The 21,100-nt window shown below is 42.5% G+C and overlaps 2 protein-coding genes across 13 annotated transcripts in view; both read right to left on the bottom strand.

Moving 5' to 3' along the window:
- Positions 1–621: 621 nt before the first annotated feature.
- Positions 622–21,100, bottom strand: part of C4H20orf194 (chromosome 4 C20orf194 homolog) — a 74,837-nt gene continuing 54,358 nt past the window's right edge. The window contains exons 28-40 of one of the 10 annotated variants that reach the window (XM_032684814.1): positions 20,368–20,493; positions 18,348–18,385; positions 13,838–13,973; positions 13,400–13,486; positions 11,827–11,933; positions 11,039–11,113; positions 10,690–10,892; positions 9,127–9,192; positions 8,702–8,795; positions 5,693–7,248; positions 5,539–5,631; positions 5,303–5,330; positions 622–4,117 (exon numbers count right to left, since the gene is read on the bottom strand). In XM_032684814.1, the coding sequence (XP_032540705.1) occupies positions 7,136–7,248; positions 8,702–8,795; positions 9,127–9,192; positions 10,690–10,892; positions 11,039–11,113; positions 11,827–11,933; positions 13,400–13,486; positions 13,838–13,973; positions 18,348–18,385; positions 20,368–20,493 (1,045 nt within the window). In that variant the 3' untranslated portion in view covers positions 622–4,117; positions 5,303–5,330; positions 5,539–5,631; positions 5,693–7,135. Of the gene's footprint in view, positions 4,118–4,379; positions 5,632–5,692; positions 7,249–8,701; positions 8,796–9,126; positions 9,193–10,689; positions 10,893–11,038; positions 11,114–11,826; positions 11,934–13,399; positions 13,487–13,837; positions 13,974–18,347; positions 18,386–20,367; positions 20,494–21,100 lie in introns of those variants that run through there. The other 9 variants (XM_032684806.1, XM_032684807.1, XM_032684808.1 and 6 more) reach the window with 9 other exon arrangements.
- Positions 1,326–6,209, bottom strand: LOC116785392. Of its 3 annotated transcripts, XM_032684818.1 has the most exons (6): positions 5,730–6,209; positions 5,562–5,667; positions 5,052–5,143; positions 4,923–4,983; positions 4,550–4,637; positions 4,125–4,340 (listed from the first exon to the last, which is right to left on the bottom strand). In XM_032684818.1, the coding sequence occupies exons 1-6, from the start codon at positions 6,186–6,188 to the stop codon at positions 4,154–4,156; spliced, it is 993 nt and encodes a 330-aa protein (XP_032540709.1). In that variant the 5' UTR covers positions 6,189–6,209; the 3' UTR covers positions 4,125–4,153. The 3 variants fall into 3 exon arrangements, with proteins under 3 accessions (XP_032540708.1, XP_032540709.1, XP_032540707.1); XM_032684817.1 differs by lacking the exons at positions 4,125–4,340; positions 4,923–4,983 and adding an exon at positions 1,326–4,108 and having other exon boundaries at positions 4,593–4,777; positions 5,064–5,143; XM_032684816.1 differs by having other exon boundaries at positions 4,550–4,983.

The following is a 21,100-nucleotide window of genomic DNA, read 5'->3' as shown; positions in this document are numbered from 1 at the left end:
TGATTTCAGATCCACGGGAGCTGAGCCTGGAGCTGCATCCTCATTTTCATGAGGCTGCCCCTGCATTTGTGTGTCTGCAGTGATCAACTTATGCTCATGTGCAGCTGTTGGAAGCCAGAGACAGCAGCACAAAGCAGGTTAATAACACTTCCTCCTACAATTACCTTTAAATTTTACCCCATTAAAAGCACAAGCAGGAAGGTCTAAACTTAAAACCAGCAGCTAAAAATCCCCATAAACCCTTAAATCTTTAAATTCAAATATAAACTACTCACCTTTCTGCCTGTTTCAAAAAAATGAACGAATTTTAAATGAAAGTTTAAAAATCCCAGTTTAGGAGGCAGTGAGTTTATCAAAGGAGTCAAGGCCAGGCAGTGGATGGACACTGTTTATTGGTTCTTTCCATCGCATCTGAGTTACAGGTGTAAAAGTCACACAAACTGCAAGGTATAAACATGTAAAACAATACAAAAATAAATGGAAAGGTCAAATTTTTATCTTTTACTGACTCGAAGTAGTGTAATAAATACGAGAGGCAAAAAGCTTCAATCACACCATTCAGCTGAACTGAAGTTACAGTAGTGTTGGTAAAGAACACGTGTGGGTTTTTGCTGTTTTTCATTTTTAACTTAAAGTTGCAAATATTAAAGCATTGAGAACTAGTATAAAAGTGAATTTTGGCACGTTGTCAAGTGAGAAGTGTTACATCTGAGTGCTGTGGAAAAAAAAAACAACCCAGAGCTTTCTGAGGTACATCTTGAACAATCTACGATTAGATCGACCACGTGGTTCTACCAACTCACAGTTTATACAATTCACTATACTAGCCACAATTTTTTTTTTCTCTTTTCCCTTTTTCAGAAATACCAAAGTATTCCAGAGCTTAAATTTTCTGTGCAAATTCAGACAAGTTTTCCGTTAAAAAATAACGATAATTAAAAATAAAACCAAGCAAAACAACAAACAAAAAAAAAACCAAAACAACTTATGAGGGAACTTAACACGCAACTCAACTCCCCCCTGCAACCGGTTGTGTTAATGCAAAGTGTAAAAAAAAAAGTGGATTAAATACCAAATTGCACGGATTAATATCAAATACTCCCGGGTTGCAGAGCAGCTCAAGCTGCAAAGGTTCCTCTCCTAAGTTTCTCACATTTTTATTTATTTTTTATTATTTTTTTTTTCTCCCTATAACTTCAGTAACTTCTGATCACACTCATTCCTGGTGAGGAGAAAGAAATAAAAAACACCACCACAAGCTGCTCACGTGGAGATCAGCGAAGCGTGGAAACCCCTTGAGGACTCTCAGCACTTTTTTTTTTGTTCCCAAGGATCACAAAAAAAATGCCTGGACACAAATTTTCCCGACACGTTAAAAGAGAAAGGAAGTGTAATGGCACTTTTGCTGCATCCAAACATTGGTGGGTTCAAATGGTGCTTTTTTTTGTTGTTGTTCTTTTTTTTTTGAAGTCGTACAGTAGCTAAAAATATTCAAAAATTAGATCCTTGGGAGTCGCTCCATCCTCACCTCGACTTCCAGAGAGGGAGGAATCAGATTCCCCCTTGGATGGGGGTTGATACAGTACAAACAGCTCTGACCAGAGTACAAAAGTTACACTTTTCTATAAAAAAAAAAACCAAAAGCTCTGCTGATTGTTCAGAAATAACCCCCCAACAATCAGCAGCCGCTCTTAAATATCAGCAGCATCAGGCATTGACACATTTTTAGTCCTCAAAGAGTTTTCTTTTCAACAGTTTAACCAGTTGTGCTATATATCTGTCACTAGGTTAAATTTGTTAAGTCCTTTCACCAAAACTGTTTTTCCTTTAAAAAAAGAAAAATGGGGGGGGGGATTCAACCCCCCCCCCCGACACTCATTTATTTGGGGAATAAATGGTGTCACTCCAAGGCACTACAACGTTTTTCAAGGATACCAACTGTCACAGTTTCACTATTTCAGTATTTTTGTTTGTTTGTTTGTTTTGTTTTAAATTCTGGTTGAAAAGTCACAGTTCAAAAAAAAAAAATAAAAAGTAAAAATTGAGGTAATTTCTTTCAATACCAAAAATACATGAATTGAGCTATTTCCCAGTCTGGTGAAAGGTCTTTTTTTTTTTTGTAAATACACAGCTATGACCATGAACATGCAGCACAGCAGAGAAGGATACTAGGCCTTTATTCTGAGCTCTCCTGCTCCAGTTTTTAAGGAACAGCTCAATTTGCACAGTAAAACCACCCAATTTTCGATATTTATTTCCTTTTCTTCTTTGTTTTTTGTTCACAGGGCTTCGGAATCCCAGCTTGGATCAGCCCCATCAGCATGGATTTGAGAGCTTGCACAAATTGGAGTTCTTAAAAAGAGTTCAGCAGAGCCCCAGCAGCTACAGCATCTTCATCTATTTTTCAAACAATTGCACTTAAATCTACTCTTTTTTTTACTCAGGAGTCGAGACAAAGCCTCCACCACAAAGTCCCAACCTCTGGAATTTCTTCTGACATTACACAGTCATCCCACTAACTCTAGAAATATGGCTTTGCAGATGAGACAACCGGGGCTGGAAAGGAGCAGGTCGATGAGTTTTATCGGCGACACAACTCTGAATTTGATTTCGATTCCCTAACGCCCCCTTTTTATTGCAGCCAGGATTGGATGACTCCAGGAATTCTGGAATCCATAATTCCATCTGTTTTAGCTGTGAACACCTGCCAGCCCTCCCCTCCCCCCTCCCCCAAATCCACTGCTTTGCTACCTCTGCTCTACAGGCACTACAGGATATTAAGACTATAAAGTTTAGCCATGCATAGATAAACTCACGAGCCTTCTCAGGATGCTCCACCCCTGGGATCCAGGGAATATCCTGGGAAGCCTAAAACACAAACTAATTGCTGGCTCTTACTGGCCTCTAACAGGACACAAGGAGTTTATATAAAGTCTCGTGGTGTGCAAAAAAAACTTAAAAACAATAAAGTCCTAAATTCGGCTTTTTAAATCTAGGGAGGGAAAACTGGGAATGAAACCTTAGCAATGTCTCCATCCCAGCCTGCAGCACCTGGAATTCCAGGGTGAAACCACCTAAAAGGGCTGAAACCACCTGAAGGACGTTTCAGGTTATTGAAATTTCAGCCATCTCATATTATTCCAAAGGCAAAAAAATCAGAGAGGCATAAATTGGAATCAGCCTTAGGTTGGATGGTTAAATCTCATTTTCCTGCCACGGAACGAGACTGTGCAGACACTTTGTAAGTATTTTAAATACTTCAAGAGACTCTTCGTTCCATTTCTCACTGTTTTACACAGATCTGACCAACAAAATAAAAGTTACAGTTGTATTAAAAGACTGAACTGTCCCTCAGGGGCAGGACTATGAAAATAAAAAACCCTTCCTGGGCTCTTCCCACCTAAATTCTGACCACACCATCTGCTCATTCCAATAAGCTCCACTAATTAATACCTGTAATTAATACCTGTAAGTAGCTGCTGAGGTACTTTATAAACCTTCAGTCAGTGATTTACGAGGGCCTGACTTAAAATTAAACTGAGCTAAGTTAGGACAAGCCGCCAACATTCCTGTTGTAGCATTTAGGAACCATAAAACTTGATTTATATCAAATCCTTCTGGAAGCCCCACGAAAAACTTCCTCCCTGTTTCAAGTCCATCCTTTTCTATTTTTTACCTTTGGAAATCAGTGTTTTCCATGAAAAGGAATCCTTCAGCTAAAGGATCTCCCTCTTCCCTCGCCTCGCTTATATAAGGACCGGAATAAGCAACAGCAAGGTGTGGAAGCAGCCCAACCATGGAATATTTCCTGGAACCCCAAAAAGAGCACTGGGAAGAAATTAGGATTTCTCCACCGATTTCCCCCCCCCCCCCCCCCGAAATGTATAAAAACCTTTCCTTTAGAAAAGTCGGAATTTCGAGTGCAGATCAAACTGTGCAGAGGGTGAGACCTCCGAGGGCTGTGCAGGGCTGGAGTGTTCCTTCACTTCTCACTTTGGGAACACCCCACAGCTGTGGGACTGGGGGCTTTTCTGAGTGAGTGTTCCCCCATTTCTCACTTTGGGAACATCCCGACAGCTGTAGGTTTAGGGATTCCAAGTTTTTGAATCCTTCCCCCCTTTCTCACTTTGGGAACAACCTAAAAGCTGTGGGATTAGGGACTCGTCTGTATTTTTCCCAGTGTTCCCCCATTTCTCACTTTGGGAACACCCCACAGGTGTGGGATTGGGGACTCTTCTATATTTTTCCCAATATTCCCCCATCTCTCGCTTTGGGAACATCCCACAGCTGTAGGCTTAGGATTTTTTAAAATGTTCCCCCATTTCTCGCTTTGGGAACATCCTGACAGCTGTAGGACTGGGGACTCAGCTGAGTAAGTGTCCCCCAGTTTCTCACTCTGGGAACACCCCACAGCTCTGGGATTAGGGACACTTCTGAGTTTTTCCCACTGTTCCCCCATTTCTCGTTTTGGGAACAACCTAAAAGCTGTGGGTCTGGGGACTCTTCTGAGTTCTTCCCATTGTTCCCCTATTTCCCGCTTCGGGAACACCCTGACAGCTGTGGGACTGGGGACTCTTCTGTGTTTTTCCCACTGTTCCCCCATTTCTCGCTTTGGGAACATCCTACCAGCTGTGGGACTGGGGACTCTTCTGAGTTTTTCCCACTGTTCTCCCATTTCTCGCTTTGGGAACATCCCCACAGCTGCAGATTTAGGGATCCTAAGTTTTTGAACTGTTCCCCCATTTCTCGCTTTGGGAACATCCTGACAGCTGTGGGACTGGGGACTCTTCTGAGTTTTTCCCACTGTTCCCCCATTTCTTGTTTTGAGAACAACCTAAAAGCTGTGGGTCTGGGGACTCTTCTGAGTTCTTCCCATTGTTCCCCTATTTCCCACTTTGGGAACACCCTGACAGCTGTGGGATTTGGGGACTCTTCTGTGTTTTTCCCACTGTTCCCCCATTTCTCGCTTTGGGAACATCCTGACAGCTGTAGATTTAGGGTTTCTAAGTTTTTGAATCATTCCCCCATTTCTTGCTTTGAGAACATCCTACCAGCTGTGGGACTGGGGACTCTTCCACGTTTTTCCCACTGTTCCCCCATTTCTCGCTTTGGGAACATCCCCACAGCTGTAGGTTTAGGGATTCTAAGTTTTTGAGTTGTTCCCCCCCATTTCTCACTTTGGGAACAACCTAAAAGCTGTGGGATTGGGGATTTTTCTGAGTAACTGTTCCCTCATTTCTCGCTTTGGGAACACCCTGACAGCTGTGGGATTAGGAACTCTGTGGTTTTAAAATGTTCCCACATCTCTCACTTTGGGAACACCCCAACAGCTGTGGGATTAGTTATTCTTCTAAATTTTTTAGTTATTCCCCCATTTCTCACCCTGACAGCTTATGGGATTGGGGACTATGCAGAGTTCTTCCCATTGTTCCCCCATTTCTCGCTTTGGGAACACCCCGACAGCTGCAGGTTTAGGGACTCTTCTATAGAAATGTTTCAACTGTTCCCCAATCTCTTGCTTTGGGAACACCCTAGCACCTGTGGGATTAGGAATTCTGAGTTTTCAAATGTTCCCCCATTTCTCGCTTTGGGAACACCCTGCCAGCTGTGGGACTGGGGACTCTTCTGTGTCTTCCCACTGTTCCCCCATTTCTCACTTTGGGAACACACTAACTGTTGTAGGACTAGGTACTCTTCCCATTGTTCCCCCATTTCTCGCTTTGGGAACAACCTAAAAGCTGTGGGATCAGGGACTCTTCTGCATTTTTCCCACTGTTCCCCCATTTGTCATTTTGGGAACATTCCAACAGCTGTGGGATTGGGGACTCTTCAGAGTTCTTCCCATTGTTCCCCCATTTCTCGCTTTGGGAACACCCCACAGCTGTGGGACAAGGAGACCCTTTCAAGGAAGTGTTCCCCAATTTCCCACTTTGGGAACACCCTGACAGCTGTGGGACTGGGGACTCTTCTGTCTTTTTCCCACTGTTCCCCCATTTCTCACTTTGGGAACATCCCCACAGCTGCAGATTTAGGGATTCCAAGTTTCTGAATTGCTCCCCCATTTCTCGCTTTGGGAACACCCTAAAACCTGCAGGAGTAGGGACTTTTTCAAGTAACTGTTCCCCCACTTCTCGCTTTGGGAACACCCTGACACCTGCAGATTTAGGGATTCTAAATTTTTGAATCATTCCCCCTTTTCTCACTTTGGGAACGCCCCAACAGCTGTAGGTTTAGGAATTCTGAGTTTCTGAAATTTTCCCCCATTTCTTGCTTTGGGAACACCCCAACAGCAGTGGGATTGGTTATTCTTCTAAATTCTTTATCTCCCCATTTTTCCCTTCGGGAACACCCCGACAACTGTGGGATTAGGGTCTTTTTTGAGTAACTGTTCCCGATTTTCTCACTTTGAGAATATCCTGGCAGCTGCAGATTTACAGATCCTAAGTTTTTGAATCGTTCCCCCATTTCTCACTTTGGGAACATCCTAAAAGCTGTGGGATTGGGGACTCTTCAGAGTTCCTCCCAGTGTTCCCCCATTTCTCACTTTGGGAACACCTCACAGCTGTGGGATTGGGGACTCTTCTACATTTTTCCCAATGTTCCCCCATTTCTCGCTTTGGGAACACCCCACAGCTGTGAGATTGAACACTTCTCTGAGTAAGTGTTCCCCCATTTCTGGCTTTGGGAACACCCCCAATCCCACACCCTGATATCCAGCACTGCTCACTGATGCTCCTATGCCACAAATTCCAAGGGACACCCAGAGCAGTTTGATTCTCTGCACAAAGCCCAATTCCACGATTACATTCCCAACTACAGGAAATAAATAAAGTTTTGCTTCTTTTCTTCTTCTTTTTCTTCTTCTTCTTCTCGTTCTTCTTTTGAACAAGTCCCCACAACCCCCCCCAGAGATTCCAGGTGATGCTTTGGACAGTCTGGAATTAAGGTGAAGTGGAAGCAAACCTGACAGGACACACAGCTAAAGCAGATCCCGTGTTAAACGCCAACCTTACAGGAATGATCTCTTAGTTTGGAAAGGAGTGCTGAACAAACAGACAATTCCCTCAAATTCTAGTGACCCAGCAAGGACAAAGAGCATTTTGGGTGGTTTGGAAACCCCCAGGACCCACGTGCTTTATGTCTTCTGCTCAAAGAGGTCGTGGTACTCCTGCTCCTCCAGCTCCCTGTTGTACTTCTCGATCTCCCTGTTGGCTTCTTCCAGGTAATCATTCATGAATTGGTCCATTACTTGGGAAAAATTAAGGAAAAACATCGGTGCAAATGGCATTTAGGAAAAAAACATCCAGGTTTGAAGGATGTGGCAGGTCAGGGATGCTCAGGGAAAGCAGGAATTCAATATATGACCTTCTGGAGTCGTGCAGTCAGAGCTGAGCACAACTACTGTGGGACCAGGGAAAAAAAAGGGGCTGCACAAGGGATACTTCCCAGGTAGGAGGAAGGATATAAGAACTACAGCAGAGTTAGGTGGGATATTGGGAAGGAATTGTTGGCTGGGAGGGTGGGGAGGCCCTGGTACAGGTTGCCCAGAGAAGCTGTGGCTGCCCCTGGATCCCTGGAAGTGTCCAAGGCCAGGTTGGATCAATCTGGGCTAGTGGAAGGTGTCCCTGCCCATGGCAGGGGGTGGGACTGGATGATCCATAAAGTCCCTTCCAACCCAAACCATCCCATGACTCTGTGAATGTATTTACAGGTATTCTGGTGATACAGAAGTCCAAAGATTTCTGCCTAAAATTCAAATCCCGCTGAAAGGATTGACCAGGGCCTGGAGCTTTCATTGCCAATCACCAAGGTGGACAGGGAATAAAGATCCCCAGAATTCCAGAGTAGTTTTGGTTGGAAAGGACCTTAAAAATCATCCAGTTCCACCCCTTGACATGGGCAGGGACACCTTCCACTAGCCCAGGTTGCTCCAAGCCCCATCCAACCTGGCCTTGGACACTTCCAGGAATAAATATCCCTAACTTTTCCAGTGAATCCTGAAGACCAAGTCTGCTGTTTTAATTTTTTATGTTGTCCCATAGGACACAGAAAATAACTGTTTGCTCTTATTCCAAAGCAGCATCACAGAACCCACTTGGATTTTCGTGCAGTTTGTTGAATTATGGCGAACAGTGGGAATATAAAACCAAATTGGAAATTAGTCATAAAACAAAGACAAAAGTGATGGGAAGTGATGAAAATGAGAGAATCACAGAATCATTAAGGTTGGAAAAGCCCTCTAAGACCAAGTCCAACCATAAACCCAGCACTGCCAAGGCCACCACAGACCCATGTCCCTAAGTGGAGAACAAGAACAGGAATACACTGGAACATTGGTAAGAAATGCCAGAGTAATAATATTAAAGACAAAAATATGATTGTTTTCAGTGGAGTGTGTGCACACACAAAATTCCATTCTTCTGAAAGCTTTATCAATCATGCCCAGGCACTTAGGGATATTACAGTCCAATTTGGGTTGAAAAATATTCCTTTGACAAGCTGTGGCCCATAAATTATTCCCTGAGTGAGCTCATGAGCAGTTTTGGGATTGTTTCGTTGGTTCTATTCTGCTTCTTAGATCTTATCTCTGAAAAAATCAACCCTGAGCTTTAAGTGGCAAGGAACTGGCTCTTTCCCATGTGTGCTTTGACACTGCACAACTCAAAACCTTTCCCCAAACCCCCAGTTTTTGAAAGGATACAGGGATGAAAATCCATTTTGTCACCAAAGAAATTCACAAATTGAGTCCCGTTGTAAAAATAACCAGCTGGGAGCGGATCCAAGTGACGTTTCACCTGCATTTAGGGAATAAAGACCACAAATGAAACATTGCAAACTGGGAATTGTGCAAACACAGGCCTTAAAAGATTTGATTAGGTAAAATTAAAATGGAAGGACTGTTACAGATGGCCAAGATTTTACAGCTCCTCCTGCTTTCCAGAGGAACTGGAAGCTCTAAGATTTCTATCTCCAGTCCAGTTGTGTTCCAAGGATCTCCAAAGACAGTAAGTGCTGTAATAATTCAGTGCTCAGCACACTTGTTGTGGTAGGTGCTCTGTCATCCAGATGGATATTTAAGGAAATCAGCCAAAAAAAAGGGGCTTGTAAGGAATTGCTTCTACTCACGTGAATGTTCTTTATTTCCTGAAGGGTCAACATTCCTCTGGTTTTCAGGGCTTTCCTCTGAGGTTTCTGTAGGAAGAATTAGACAGTTGCACAATTACTGAGTGACAATGTGACAGCACAGTTTAGTTAGTTTAAAAAAAAAAAAAATCCACAAAAACCCACCCCCAAAACCAGCCCAAAATAGATCAAACATTAATTTCTAAAATTATATTGAGGTGCTCACAACTACGTTGTGAAAGCAAAAGTAAAAATTCATTGATTTTACATAAAGCACTCAGAAAAGAAAAACTGTATTTTAAACAATGTAATTTAAATGCAGCTTTAGTGTAAGAAATGAAGAGAGCTGGCACAGGGACAGAAAAACACCTTCATTTTGAGCCTGAGAAGTTCTACAATTCCTTTCTTTCAGGCAGTAAAGGGGTAACTCTTAGAATTACCTAAAACCCTAAATTAGCCAGGACTGGGGAGATTGTAAAGACTATTTATTGTCTTGAACTGCTCATAGAGGAAACACTTCACACTTGAGATAAGCATTTAAGTCCCAAGTTTTCCTAAAGTTAAGAGTGTTAAAGTTAAGAGTGGGAGAGCAATTCTTTCCGTGTGTTCCCCCTGTGAGATGGGCAGAGCATGAGACAACCCCAAAAAATCCATGACTTCCCTGAAGGGACAGGACCTGCCAGAACTGAGGTGAGAACCTGAGGATCCTTAAAAACTGCTCCAACAGTTTGCAGGAAACATTTTCCCTTCCTACACAAACTTTTAGAAATACTACGCAAATCCTAAGGCAAAAAGAAGTAATCATGAGTATTTGAAATTAATAAATTTTCCAAAATTTGCACTGGCACGGGTTGCCCAGAGAAGCTGTGGCTGCCTCATCCCTGGAAGTGTCCAAGGCCAGGTTGGATGGGGTTTGGAGGAACTTGGGCTAGTGGAAGGTGTGGGGTTGGAATGAGCTGGTCTTTAAGGTCCCTTCCAACCCAACCATTCTGTAATTCTGTGAATTTAAGATTCTATCAATCACTGTGTGCAAACTGTGCCTTCTGGGCTCCTGCCAAGGTGCACATTCCCTGTTCCCTCCTCCAGCTCCTACTGCAGCCATGCAGAAATCCAGGGAGCCTTCCAGAGCTGCACACTTGGCTAATTGAGGGTGACAAAGTGAGCAGAACCCTCCATTCCAGTGGATTACTTCCAAGGAGGTTTAATTCAGTGAATCAAAACAAATGTTCTGCTTTGCAGCGTTCAGGTACTTGAAGGAGATTTATTTCACCCCACACTCGAGCTCTTGGCAATCACAGCTCAGCTACATCATCCTGTGTTTATCCTGGACAGAATCCATATTGCTCCAGCATTCAGGAGCACATCAATCCATGAATGAGCTGTAGCAAGTCCTAAAACAATACAGCAATTGCAGAAACTGGTAGTCCCCCCTTGTGAAATACATTTGCACCCTAGAATGGCAACGCCTTGGTAGAATTAAAGAGAGATTAAAAATACAAATGTTTCGTGGAGACACTCGGATTTCTTCAGCCAAACGCTGAAGCAAAAGGAAACCTGCCCACAAACCTGTTTTGCAGTTTCTCTGAGCCAATCTTTGATATCCTCTTCCTTCAGGGAGCAGCCAATGAACACAAGGAAGTATTCCTGTTGACTGCTGCAGTCTCTGGGATCATTTCTGGAGTCAGGAGGAGTTGGCCCCTCCTGGACAGGCACCAGGCTCAGGGAATTGGACGAGGTGTTGTGACAGACCTCAATCACTTTGTCAGAGTCTAACAAGGAGAAGGCAGAAGGGAGAAATGCCCTGGTAATTGCTGATCTCATTTAACATCAACAGTCACAACCCAGCACAGAAATAAGTTCTTAAATGCATATAGTGAGATCCCAAAACAACCCTTCAGTAGTGATTTGCTCCTACCTGAAAACTTCACTTTGCCCATGATGTGATAAATGTTCCCAGAAAAGGGGCTTGGCTTGAGCAACGACTTAATGGCTGTTTGAAACAGAAGAAAAATACATTATCTCACTTATTTTTCCTTCTCCTTGGTGCAGCTTCTGCTCAGACCTCAGCTACCGATCCCTAATCCACACCCCAGTGCTTCCAAGGGAAAAGCTGCTGTGTCCCTCGAGTTCCACCATATAACATTTTTCTGTGTTCTCATTTCTCTGCTCTGGGGTTTGGGAAATATCATGTATTTGGCACAAGGAAGTGCTTTCAGTGTGTGTGGGAAGTAAAATGGTCCTCCTTAAACTGCTTGGCTGAGGAAAGGCATGATTATATATCTACCCTATTTGCCTAAAACAGAGCTCAGCCTAATTTCCAGTAGTTACAAAGAATTATTTGGCATAAAAAGCAGAAGCTGACGGTCACTTATAAACTGTATTTCAACACCACCAAATAAAATTAAACATAAAAAATAAATGGTAAATAAAAAAAAATTAAAAATAAAAGCACAACTGTCTCAGTCCTAAACCCCAAAAAACTAAATTAGATTTTTATCTGAACGAAATCATGTGTCAGTTTTCCCGAGCAGACACCGAGGAACAGAATTTACTGTACTTTTAGGAAGGAAAGCTGAATTCTCAATTAAAGGTTGACTTGGGCAGTAAGTAAATAACTGTGTTAACGTCAGTGCCTTCCTTCCCCTCTGCTCCTCAGGATTTCAAGGCTGGATTTCAGTCAAGTGGGGCAAAGTTCAGCTGTACCTTTGCATTTGGCCACGAATCGGGTCTTCTCCAGGGGGCGGCTGAACCACACACAGATCTGCACCATGGGGGGGAACACGGGCCCGGCCCCGTACTTGCCTTCGTACCTGGGGCAGAAACGAACCCAGAAACAAAGAAAACACCTGAGCTGGTGCCTTTCACCCACCAAACTGCTTCAAAGGAACATCTGTTCCCTCCCCCCAGGGAGGAAAACACCGAGCTTTCTTCTCCAAGACGTCCGTGAAAATGTGGCATCAACAGTGTCAGGCTGTTCCAAGTGCTCAGGGCTCCTTTTCATGGAAGAGCCAAGGAATGGTTTGGGTTGGAAGGGACCATAAAGATCATTTCCAAGCCAGTGCCATGGGCAGGGACACTTTCCACAAGCCCAGGGTGCTCCAGCCTGGCCTTGGACACTTCCAGAGATCCAGGGGCAGCCACAGCTTCTCTGAGTAACCTGTGCCAGGGCTTCCCCACCCTCACAGCCAACAATTCCTTCCCAATATCCCATCTAAACCTCCTCTTTTACTTTAAAACCCTTCTCTCTTGCCCTACCACCATCTACCCATGTAAAAAGTCACTCTTCCTCTCCTTCATGAGCCCAGCTGAAGTACTGGAAGGCTGCAAAAAGATCTCCCTGGATATTTTGATGCTCTTCCTGCTGCCTTTTCCTTTTCCTAACACACTACCCACATAATTCTTTCACACTGTCATCAAACAGATCAACAGCTGCCCAAAAGTTTTAAATAGAATCAGATTCTATGATTCTATGAAATACTTTCCTTGCCTGCTTTCTCTCCCTTTCCCTTTGGCTCCACACAATCCACAAGCAGCTCCAACATCTCCCCAGCTTTGTGCCAGTTTTCTCCAGGAGCCTCCAATTTACAACCAGATTTATGAATCAAAAGACACACACAGAAATCCAGGCCTGGCAAGGTATGAGCAATAAATCATGTTTCCAGCACAGCCACCATTGGAGCCAGGAGTTATGAGGGCTGACAGGTTTATATTGCCTGCCAAAAAAGGTGCAGCACAGATAACTGCAACAAGATGTGTAAAGAGCCCTGATCCATGAAAAATCTCCTTGGAGTTCAGTGGCAATCTTGGTGCCACGTGGTTCTGTGCCCTCAGCCTGTGCCAAGGCTGTCACTGAGGTCCTGGCTTTTATGAATAATTGTTCTGTTAATGGCTCCACTGACAGAGCGGGTTCATTCCAGAAAGGCTGAAGAGCTGTCAGGGTGAAATTACTCCAGTCATTATTGACCTCACCCATCCCAAGCCTTCCCAGCTTATTCCCAGAGGGTTCTTTCCCATTCTTCTGGAAAGCAACAGTAATCTTGCCCTTGATTTAAATGGTGCCCAGAAAGGAGCCTTTCCCCCCATAAAAGGGTGGCAATCGTGTACCCGCTAAGAAAACTCGTCAGCTGCCTTAAAAATGATTTACAAAGCTGCTGCCTGTTCCAAGTGAGTAGTCTTGGGGAAAAAAAAAAAAAAGTATAAATGAAGTCAGTGAAACATTTGAATCTTCAAGTTAATTGGAAAAATAGTTTTAATGCTTCTCAGTCTAGATACTTGCCAGCCAGGGTACATTAAATATCGAGCTCTCATCATCTGAGGACTTGAAAAACTGCTTTCTGAGAGAATTAATTCAATATCCTCGTTCCTGTAAGGAGATAAAGATGAAGATTTTTAATTTTATAAGTTCCATAAAATAGCCACTACCTACTTACATAAAACCTAATGTGTTAGTGACAGCAAAATTAAGAGCATTTTTCCTCTAGTGTGGCAGTTGCAGTAACATAAATCACACTCTGCAAACAAACCCCACTTCCTAATCCCTGTATTTATATGGCCATAAATGTAAAGGGAAAACCCCTTTTGGAGGAGAAGTAATTAAGAAAAATCTGCATTTCCTTCCTATAAATCACCAGAATAAAAGAGGAGAACACAAGCTTTTAAGTGCTCGTGTCCCATCTGCCAAAAGTGATAAATTTTGGACAGGGATCACTGGTACCTTGTCACAATTCCATTCTCTGCCAGGATGAAGGAAACAGCAGGATTTGCTGCTCGGATCAAGCTCTGCAGCTGCACAAGGAGGGGATGTCTCTGCTCTGTAGCATGACTTGTGAAAACCACATTACTCACTAGTCCTGGGGAAGGAAATCAGAGCATAATTTACATGTAAGCAGCGATAAAGAAATGATGAAGTGACACATCAGCCATTCTTCTCTTATTCCCCTTCTCTCTCACTGCCTCCAGTTAATTAAGAGCAAAAAAAAGAACAACAACAAAAACCCGAGCAAAGTCCCTTTCATCTGACGGAGGCAATTCAGACTCAATCAAAAGACTCAATTAATTAAAACAACAAATTCATACAAGAATCAATTTGAGCAGGACTATGTTAATAAAAACCACGAACGTGTAAAGCCTCTTGGTGAATTCAATGTGCAGTAAAGAGGCTAAACAGCTAAAAAGCAGTATTTTGGACTCTGACAGCTGCCACTTTTAAAAACAAGAGAAGGGTTTGGGGTTATTTCTTGTCTTTCAAGAAAGACCCCGAAATGGTGTTCAGACAACACGTGTGAACCCACGAGGCATCAAAAAGATAACAGAGCAAAAAATCCAATTAATTTCAGTGTTACAGGATCCCTGGTTCCCAATTATACATGATTTGAGCTTCAGCCCAGCTCCCTCACAGACATTGCAGTGCCAACACTTTGGGACTCCCCAGGATGTCAGGATGGTCCAGAACGTGTAAGGAATGGAGAGGAAACGTAAAGGAAACAGCCTCAAGTTGTGCCAGGGGAGGTTTGGATTAGATATTAGGAAACATTTCTTCATGGAAAGGGTTGTCAAGCACTGGAATTGGCTGCTGAGGGCAGCAGTGGAATCACCATCCCTGAAGTGTTAAAAAAACTGTGTGGATGTGGCACTGAAGGACATGGGTTAGAGGTGACCGTGGTGGTGGTGCCTGATGGTTGGACTTGATGATCTCAGAGGGCTTTTCCAACCCAAATGATTCTCTCATTTTAGGGTGACTGTTATTTCTTTGCTCAAGGTGTGCAGTTCAGTTCAGATACTTTGCTGTAAGGCAGAACAGAAACTCTCCAGCATCCAGGAACAACTGAAGCAGGATTTAATTCCCCTGCCCCCATCACCATTTAAAGAAGATGTAATGAAGTTCACCCCATCATCTGCTGCCTGCAGCTATTCCTGGCCTTCACAGAAGTCCTGCAGAGGTTTCTTCACACAGAAATTCCTACACCAAGTAGTTCTGGGGCACTTATATTGCACCATATGCTCCCCATCGCTGCTCCTTCCATCACTGACCCTTTCAAACTCAAATTTTCATAACACCCCAAACAAATCTCCATCACTGTATTTCTCCTTTTTTTAAACTCTCACAGAGGTCTCCACTCCAATTTCAGGAGCATCCATGTCCTCTCCAATATCCAGTTGCTTTTGAAGGGGGAGAACAGCAAGTATGATTCAAAATTTAAGTTATGTGCAGGCTTGAAATGATATCAAGTTTGGGGATATTAATCATGCAATTAAGATGAAAAGTATGAATAAGATGAAGTATGAATAAGATAAAGTATGAATCAGCTCATAATCCCATCCTGGAAGCATCCAAGACCAGTTGGACAGGGCTTGGAGCAACCTGGGCTAGTGGAAGGTGTCCCTGCCCACGGCAGGGGGTGGAATGGGATAGTCTTTGAGGTCCCTTCCAACCCAAACCATTCCCATTAAAACTGTCACTGCCATCCCTGTTTCTAAGAGATGCATTTTGGAGACCACCCAGTTTTGTTTGATTCTTTATACACTGATCTAAAATAAAAATTCCTTGCAGCCTGGGGAATAGCATGTTCAATAGGAGCAGGAAAGAAACAGGAGGGATGGATTAAAAATACATATGCTTTAGGAAAATAATGGAGCCTCTTTGCTCCCAAATGTACAATGGGCATATTTAACAATGGTGATGTCTTAATTTGAGTTGTATATGAAACTGTTTTACAAGAGATGCCAAAGTGCCCTCGGATTGGGAAGATGTCATGTTACAGCTTCTGTGCAGGAAAGGAAAGAATTAAAAAAGGGAAGAAAGGAGAGATAAAAGGGAATTACAGCACAGAGATGATGGCAGGATTTTTTTGGAAAAGGTGAAGCAAATGTGCACAGCAAAACTTTGCTCCTGTTGGTCACTGCTGGAGGCTTTGTCAGTCTGCCCCCATCCTCATCTGTCTCTGCTGCTCTTGGGGCTTTCCAAACAGGAATGTAACTCATGGAAAATGATGTCACATCAATAATGTGCACAGGGACCCCTTTCTTACAGAGAAAGGTGACAGTAGAAGAGACCTGGAAAGCAGCAGCAGAAGGGAAACCCTACTCACTCCCAAATTTTCCAAGATACTTATGTGGACAAGGTAGGTATCCAAAGGTCTGACTCATTCCTACTTGCCTATGCCCACACTTGGTTTTCCTTACACCCATAAGTTTCTGTTCAGATTTGTTCAATGCCCAACACTGCCTTGGCCCACTGGTGACACAGGAACACAAACAACAATATTGGGGTGCACAACACCCCAAGAATTCCCCCAGAGGGTAGTTGGGCACTGCCCAGGCTCCCCAGGGCAGTGGGCACAGCCCCAAGGCTGCCAGAGCTCCAGGAGGGTTTGGACAACGCTCTGAGGGACAGGGTGGGACTGTTGGGGTGTCTGGGCAGGGCCAGGAGTTGGACTGGATGGTCCTGGTGGGTCCCTTCCAACTCAGAATCATGGAATATCCTATGGAAAAGCAGGACCAGTATCTCTCAAAGTGAATGTCTCAGTAAATCTCGCTATTGTTGCACCAGAATTAAATTCTCAATTATGTGCAATCACCATGAATTCTCTCTGCTGAGAGATATCTCAGTTCTCCCAGAGAAGTTGTGGTTGCCCCTGGATCCCTGGAAGTATCCAAGGCCAGGCTGGATGGGGCTTGGAGCAACCTGGGCTAGTGGAAGGTGTCCCTGCCCATGGCAGGGGGGTGGAACTCTGTGATCCTTAAGGTTCCTTCCAGCCCAACCCATTCCACGGCTCCATAAATGATACAGAACTAAATTCCCTGCACCACACATGCCACAGTTCTGCATTGGTCTGGAAAGCTGGAGTGTCCCCCATCTCAGTTCCAAGTACACTTCTCCCCCTAAAACTTCCTGCACAAAAAAATCACCCCTATTTATGTGAAACGATTTCTTCACACACAGGGCACTCAGAGCTCTCCAGTGTCACATTCTGTACCTGAAAACTACAGGACAAAACTTTCCAATGTGCACAAATAATTCCCTGCCAGGAGAACATTCCTCTAACCTCCAGTATTTGTAATTTTTTTCCAGCATTTTGACTGTAGGAAAATTAGCTGTGCCTGTCCTGGGCATTTTCTAGTTCCTCCTTCAACAAGGACAAATTGTCCCTTAATTAGGTCTGTACAAATCACTTTTAAAAAAAAAAAAATAGTTTTATTAATTTCATTTATTTTATTATTTTTATTTTTCTTTTTTATTCTGTCACAATACAAAAAGGCATGCTTGCACTTTTAACTTCTCTGTAGTTACTGATGATTCTTTATATTCTTAATATTCTCCTTCCCTCTGCAAATTCCCCCATGGTTATAATCAGGACAGTTTTCCCCAATTTGCAGCACCAACATTTTCCTCCAAATAAAAATAAAATGATGATCTATAGAACAGCACCTACATACTTTTCAGCTGCAGTACAACAGTGACTTAAAAATATATATATACATATATATATATAAAAAAAATATATATACACATACACATATATGTGTATGCATATCTGTACACACATATATATATTTACACATATATGTACATCTATGTGTAAATATACAGTTACATATATATGTATATAACATTTACATATATACACACATATATATGGACAGCTAAATCTAAACTTAAAAGCAGAGTTTCTTCTTCAGAAAATACAGCAAAATACATAAACCTCTGCATATATTTGAGTTACCTGTGGACTTTTTTTTTTTAAATTACTTTTAATAAATAATGTCATTTTGCTTCTATATCATTACTGGCTTGATCTCTCTACCAGTCCAGTAGTGATATTTTCATATTTTCATCCTGAAAATAAGTGTTCTATGCTGAGAGGGAGAGAGAGCTGGTACCTTGAAAAGAAATGCTCTGTCCTGTCTTAATGTTGTGCATCAGCTGCACAAAAGAACAACTGTCAAATCTGCTTCTGCTCTTGACACTTAAACTTATTCCACAGAAGCAGAGATTCATGGAATGGTTTGGGTGGGAAGGGACCATGCTCCAGAATCTTCCACCTTCTCCAGGTGCCTGTGATGTTTGATAGTTTAGGCAGAGATTGTCTGTTCTCCAAGAGTTTATCATGATCCTTTGGCTACGTGAATTTATAGCATAAATATATAATATAAAGGTATTCATTTGGCCACATGGCTCAGCTGCTTGTTCTGCAGAGCACCAAGTCAAGAAAAGTGACACCTACCTTGGGAACACTGGTCCAAGAACTTGGGAAAAAGAAGCCTAGAAAACCAAAAAGTTTGTATATCAAGGATGGATATTGTTATTTAAGCAAAACACGTACATTTGTTTGGACACTGACAGCTACAATCTCACTAACCAAACCATTTTCATGCTTCCTTTCCTCACTCCACACAACTGGAACATCCCCACAGGTTGTGTCTTTCAGGATTTCTTCCCCAAGAACTAGTTTTGTAGCTGGTTTTAATTCTCCAATGGATTTAAGAGCTAATTCCCACCACACAATCCATTATGTATTCCAGGGAGTCAGAAAGGTTTCAATGTCACCAGAATTCCCATTTAAACAACAGGAATTTTAAGCTTGTCTTAAAAAATTTTGCCTTCCAAGCATGGTGGGAACTCTTCATGGGAATATTGTAATAATGATGCCAATTTCTGGTGCTGTGTCAGACAAGTGACAATTATTTTTATCATTATTTTTATAATTTAAAAGCTTTAGCATGCACACAAAGCTCTAGAGAGAGTATTTTACCTGTCCCACTTCAACTCTCTCTCTCCCCTGCTCTGGTCTGCTATTCTAAACATAGTTTTAGGGAAAGCTTTGAAGGGAAAAGCTCCATCCCAGGCTTATGGAAGAGCTGGATCTCTACAGGAATGAACTTTGAGGCAGGAAAGGGGTTTGATTTTCTCGACTGCAAAAGTTTCAAGCCAAACACTGAACCCACTCTTGTGCATTCCCACAGTGAAATCACCAAAGCTGCCCAACTGCAAGAGCTGCCATTGGCACTACTTGGTAAATTCTGATCAGAACAAACTTCAAAGCAAGACATAAATGACCCACAGCATAGGCTGAGCCCCTTCCTTCAACTGCTCCTGCACTTGAGGAGACAAAACTCTGCTGGTTAAAGCACTGCAGGCTGGGCTGCTCTAAATGCTACTCAGGACCAGGGCTAGTGACACGTTAGTGAGTTAAAACCAAAAAGAAATGGAACTTGTCTTTCCTCAAAATATGGAAAGCACAAATTTAAGCAGCACTCCAGCAGCAAATCCCCAGGAGTTTACGTGAGTTTTATTATTTCTTGACAACCTTTGTCACGGAGACAAGAAGCAGCAGCAAGATAAGGTCTATTTATTGACTACTGCAAAGCACAAGCAGCACAGTGGTTAGTGGTTAAGAACAGCCAGGAAATCTCAGGAATGCACTTTTATTAAACTGCTTGGGCAGTTCAGCTCTAAGCTGTGGTGCACAGAGTTGGCTCACAAACAGAAGCAACGCTAACAACTCCGAACACTCTAAACTGCTTCGACTTACTTTGATCAACTCAGCTGCAAGGCATAATTAAGAAATGGGAGTGTTACAATTTCACAGATAAATCTAAGAAATGATTCCCACGTTTGCTGAAGTCTGGAGCACACACAACTCCTATGAAACAGCAACCAAGGCACAGTGTTTTCAAATGTCACCGACTTGGCTTGGCGAGCGTTTCCTCCCCACCCTGGCTCTGCAGTGACCCAGGATATCAGGTTTTAACACTTGCAATGCTTTGGTTTCCGTGCTTTGTCATTCCCTTCCACTGAATTTGGGATTGCTTCCCTTCAGTTCCACATTTAAAGGCTGCAAAGTCTTTCTTTAACGGCCCAAAGCAGTGACAGAATCAATAACTAACCCAAACCCAGATGAACGTCTCAATTTTCAGTCCGAATTCCAAAAAGGGTTGTAAGAAATAAAATGATTTGGAGGGACAGGGGGCTGTCCAAATTATACAAAGTCCTTACCTAGACTTATGTATTTAAGCAGATTTAGTTTGTTCTTCCAGAAGCTAAACTTTCATTAATATAATACATAATTCTATACCTTGTGGAAACCAAGTGCCATCCTGATAAATCAAAGAGCACTTCCAAGTTTTATGAGATTTAAGACACTTCACTGGCATTTAACCATCATATATCACTAATTATTATAAAAGTGGTCTTACAAACACACATATCTGCTTTTAAACTAGTAAATATATTTTAAAGCATACCTGTGCTCCATGTAGCAGCTCAGGGGCTCCACACAGGTGTTCACTGCTCCAATGAGGAAGGAAGATTTCACATCTGGGTCAGGGTGAGTCTGCAGAGCTTGTACAACATCAATAACATCAGTGTATCTGTAAGAAAAGAGAATGAAATATGGTTTTGGAGAAACAGAAGGGCACATTCCACCATTTAGGAAGAAATCCATCACTTGCAAGAAGGTTGGAGTCCTAAAAAAGTCCACTGAATAGTGAGAAAGCAGCTCAAAACTTGGCAAATCCAATTTAAGCCAATCCAGACAAATCAAGCTGATTGAGAGTTACCTCAATTATTGACAACACAGAGAGAAAAGCAGGATAAAAAGTCCAGCTTTCAGGAAACACAAAAAGCACAATATAACAAAAATAAGTTATACCTAATGCCAAGCATATTAAACACAATTCAAATTAAAAAAAAGAGAAATAAAAATGCAACACCCTCTCACTTATCAGCATCCCAATTTAAATATCCTTCTGTAATTAATGTGTTTATTAATATTAATATAATCAATGAGTTTATTTCTTATTCACTGCTCCAGACACTGCTGGGTCCTATTTCTGTGTGATCACAAAGTTTAAGTGAACCTGAGTTTTAATTCCAGGTGTTTATTTCTCAGCCAGTCACAACCTTCTCTCAAAACTGTGCTGTCAGTGAGCAAGTTAATGGATTATTTAGAGAATTCCAGCTACTCTAGAGCTGTCT

Source organism: Chiroxiphia lanceolata, chromosome 4, assembly GCF_009829145.1.
Source record: "Chiroxiphia lanceolata isolate bChiLan1 chromosome 4, bChiLan1.pri, whole genome shotgun sequence".
In the NCBI taxonomy this organism is placed as follows: domain Eukaryota; kingdom Metazoa; phylum Chordata; class Aves; order Passeriformes; family Pipridae; genus Chiroxiphia; species Chiroxiphia lanceolata.
Note: the sequence above shows the minus strand (reverse complement) of the source record. Positions and strands in the feature narration are given on the sequence as shown.

Excerpts from the sequence above, each read along its gene's own strand:
- LOC116785392 (XM_032684816.1), bottom strand. The coding sequence starts at position 6,188 with ATGATTCAAAAATTTAGAATCCCTAAATCTGCAGGTGTCAGGGTGTTC. Across the intron at positions 5,668-5,729 it reads TGATCCCACAGCTTTTAGGT|TGTTCCCAAAGTGAGAAATG; the intron begins TGTTCCCAAAGC and ends CAACAGTTAGTG. Across the intron at positions 4,984-5,051 it reads AGTCCCCAGTCCCACAGCTG|TCAGGATGTTCCCAAAGCGA; the intron begins GTAGGATGTTCT and ends AATCTACAGCTG.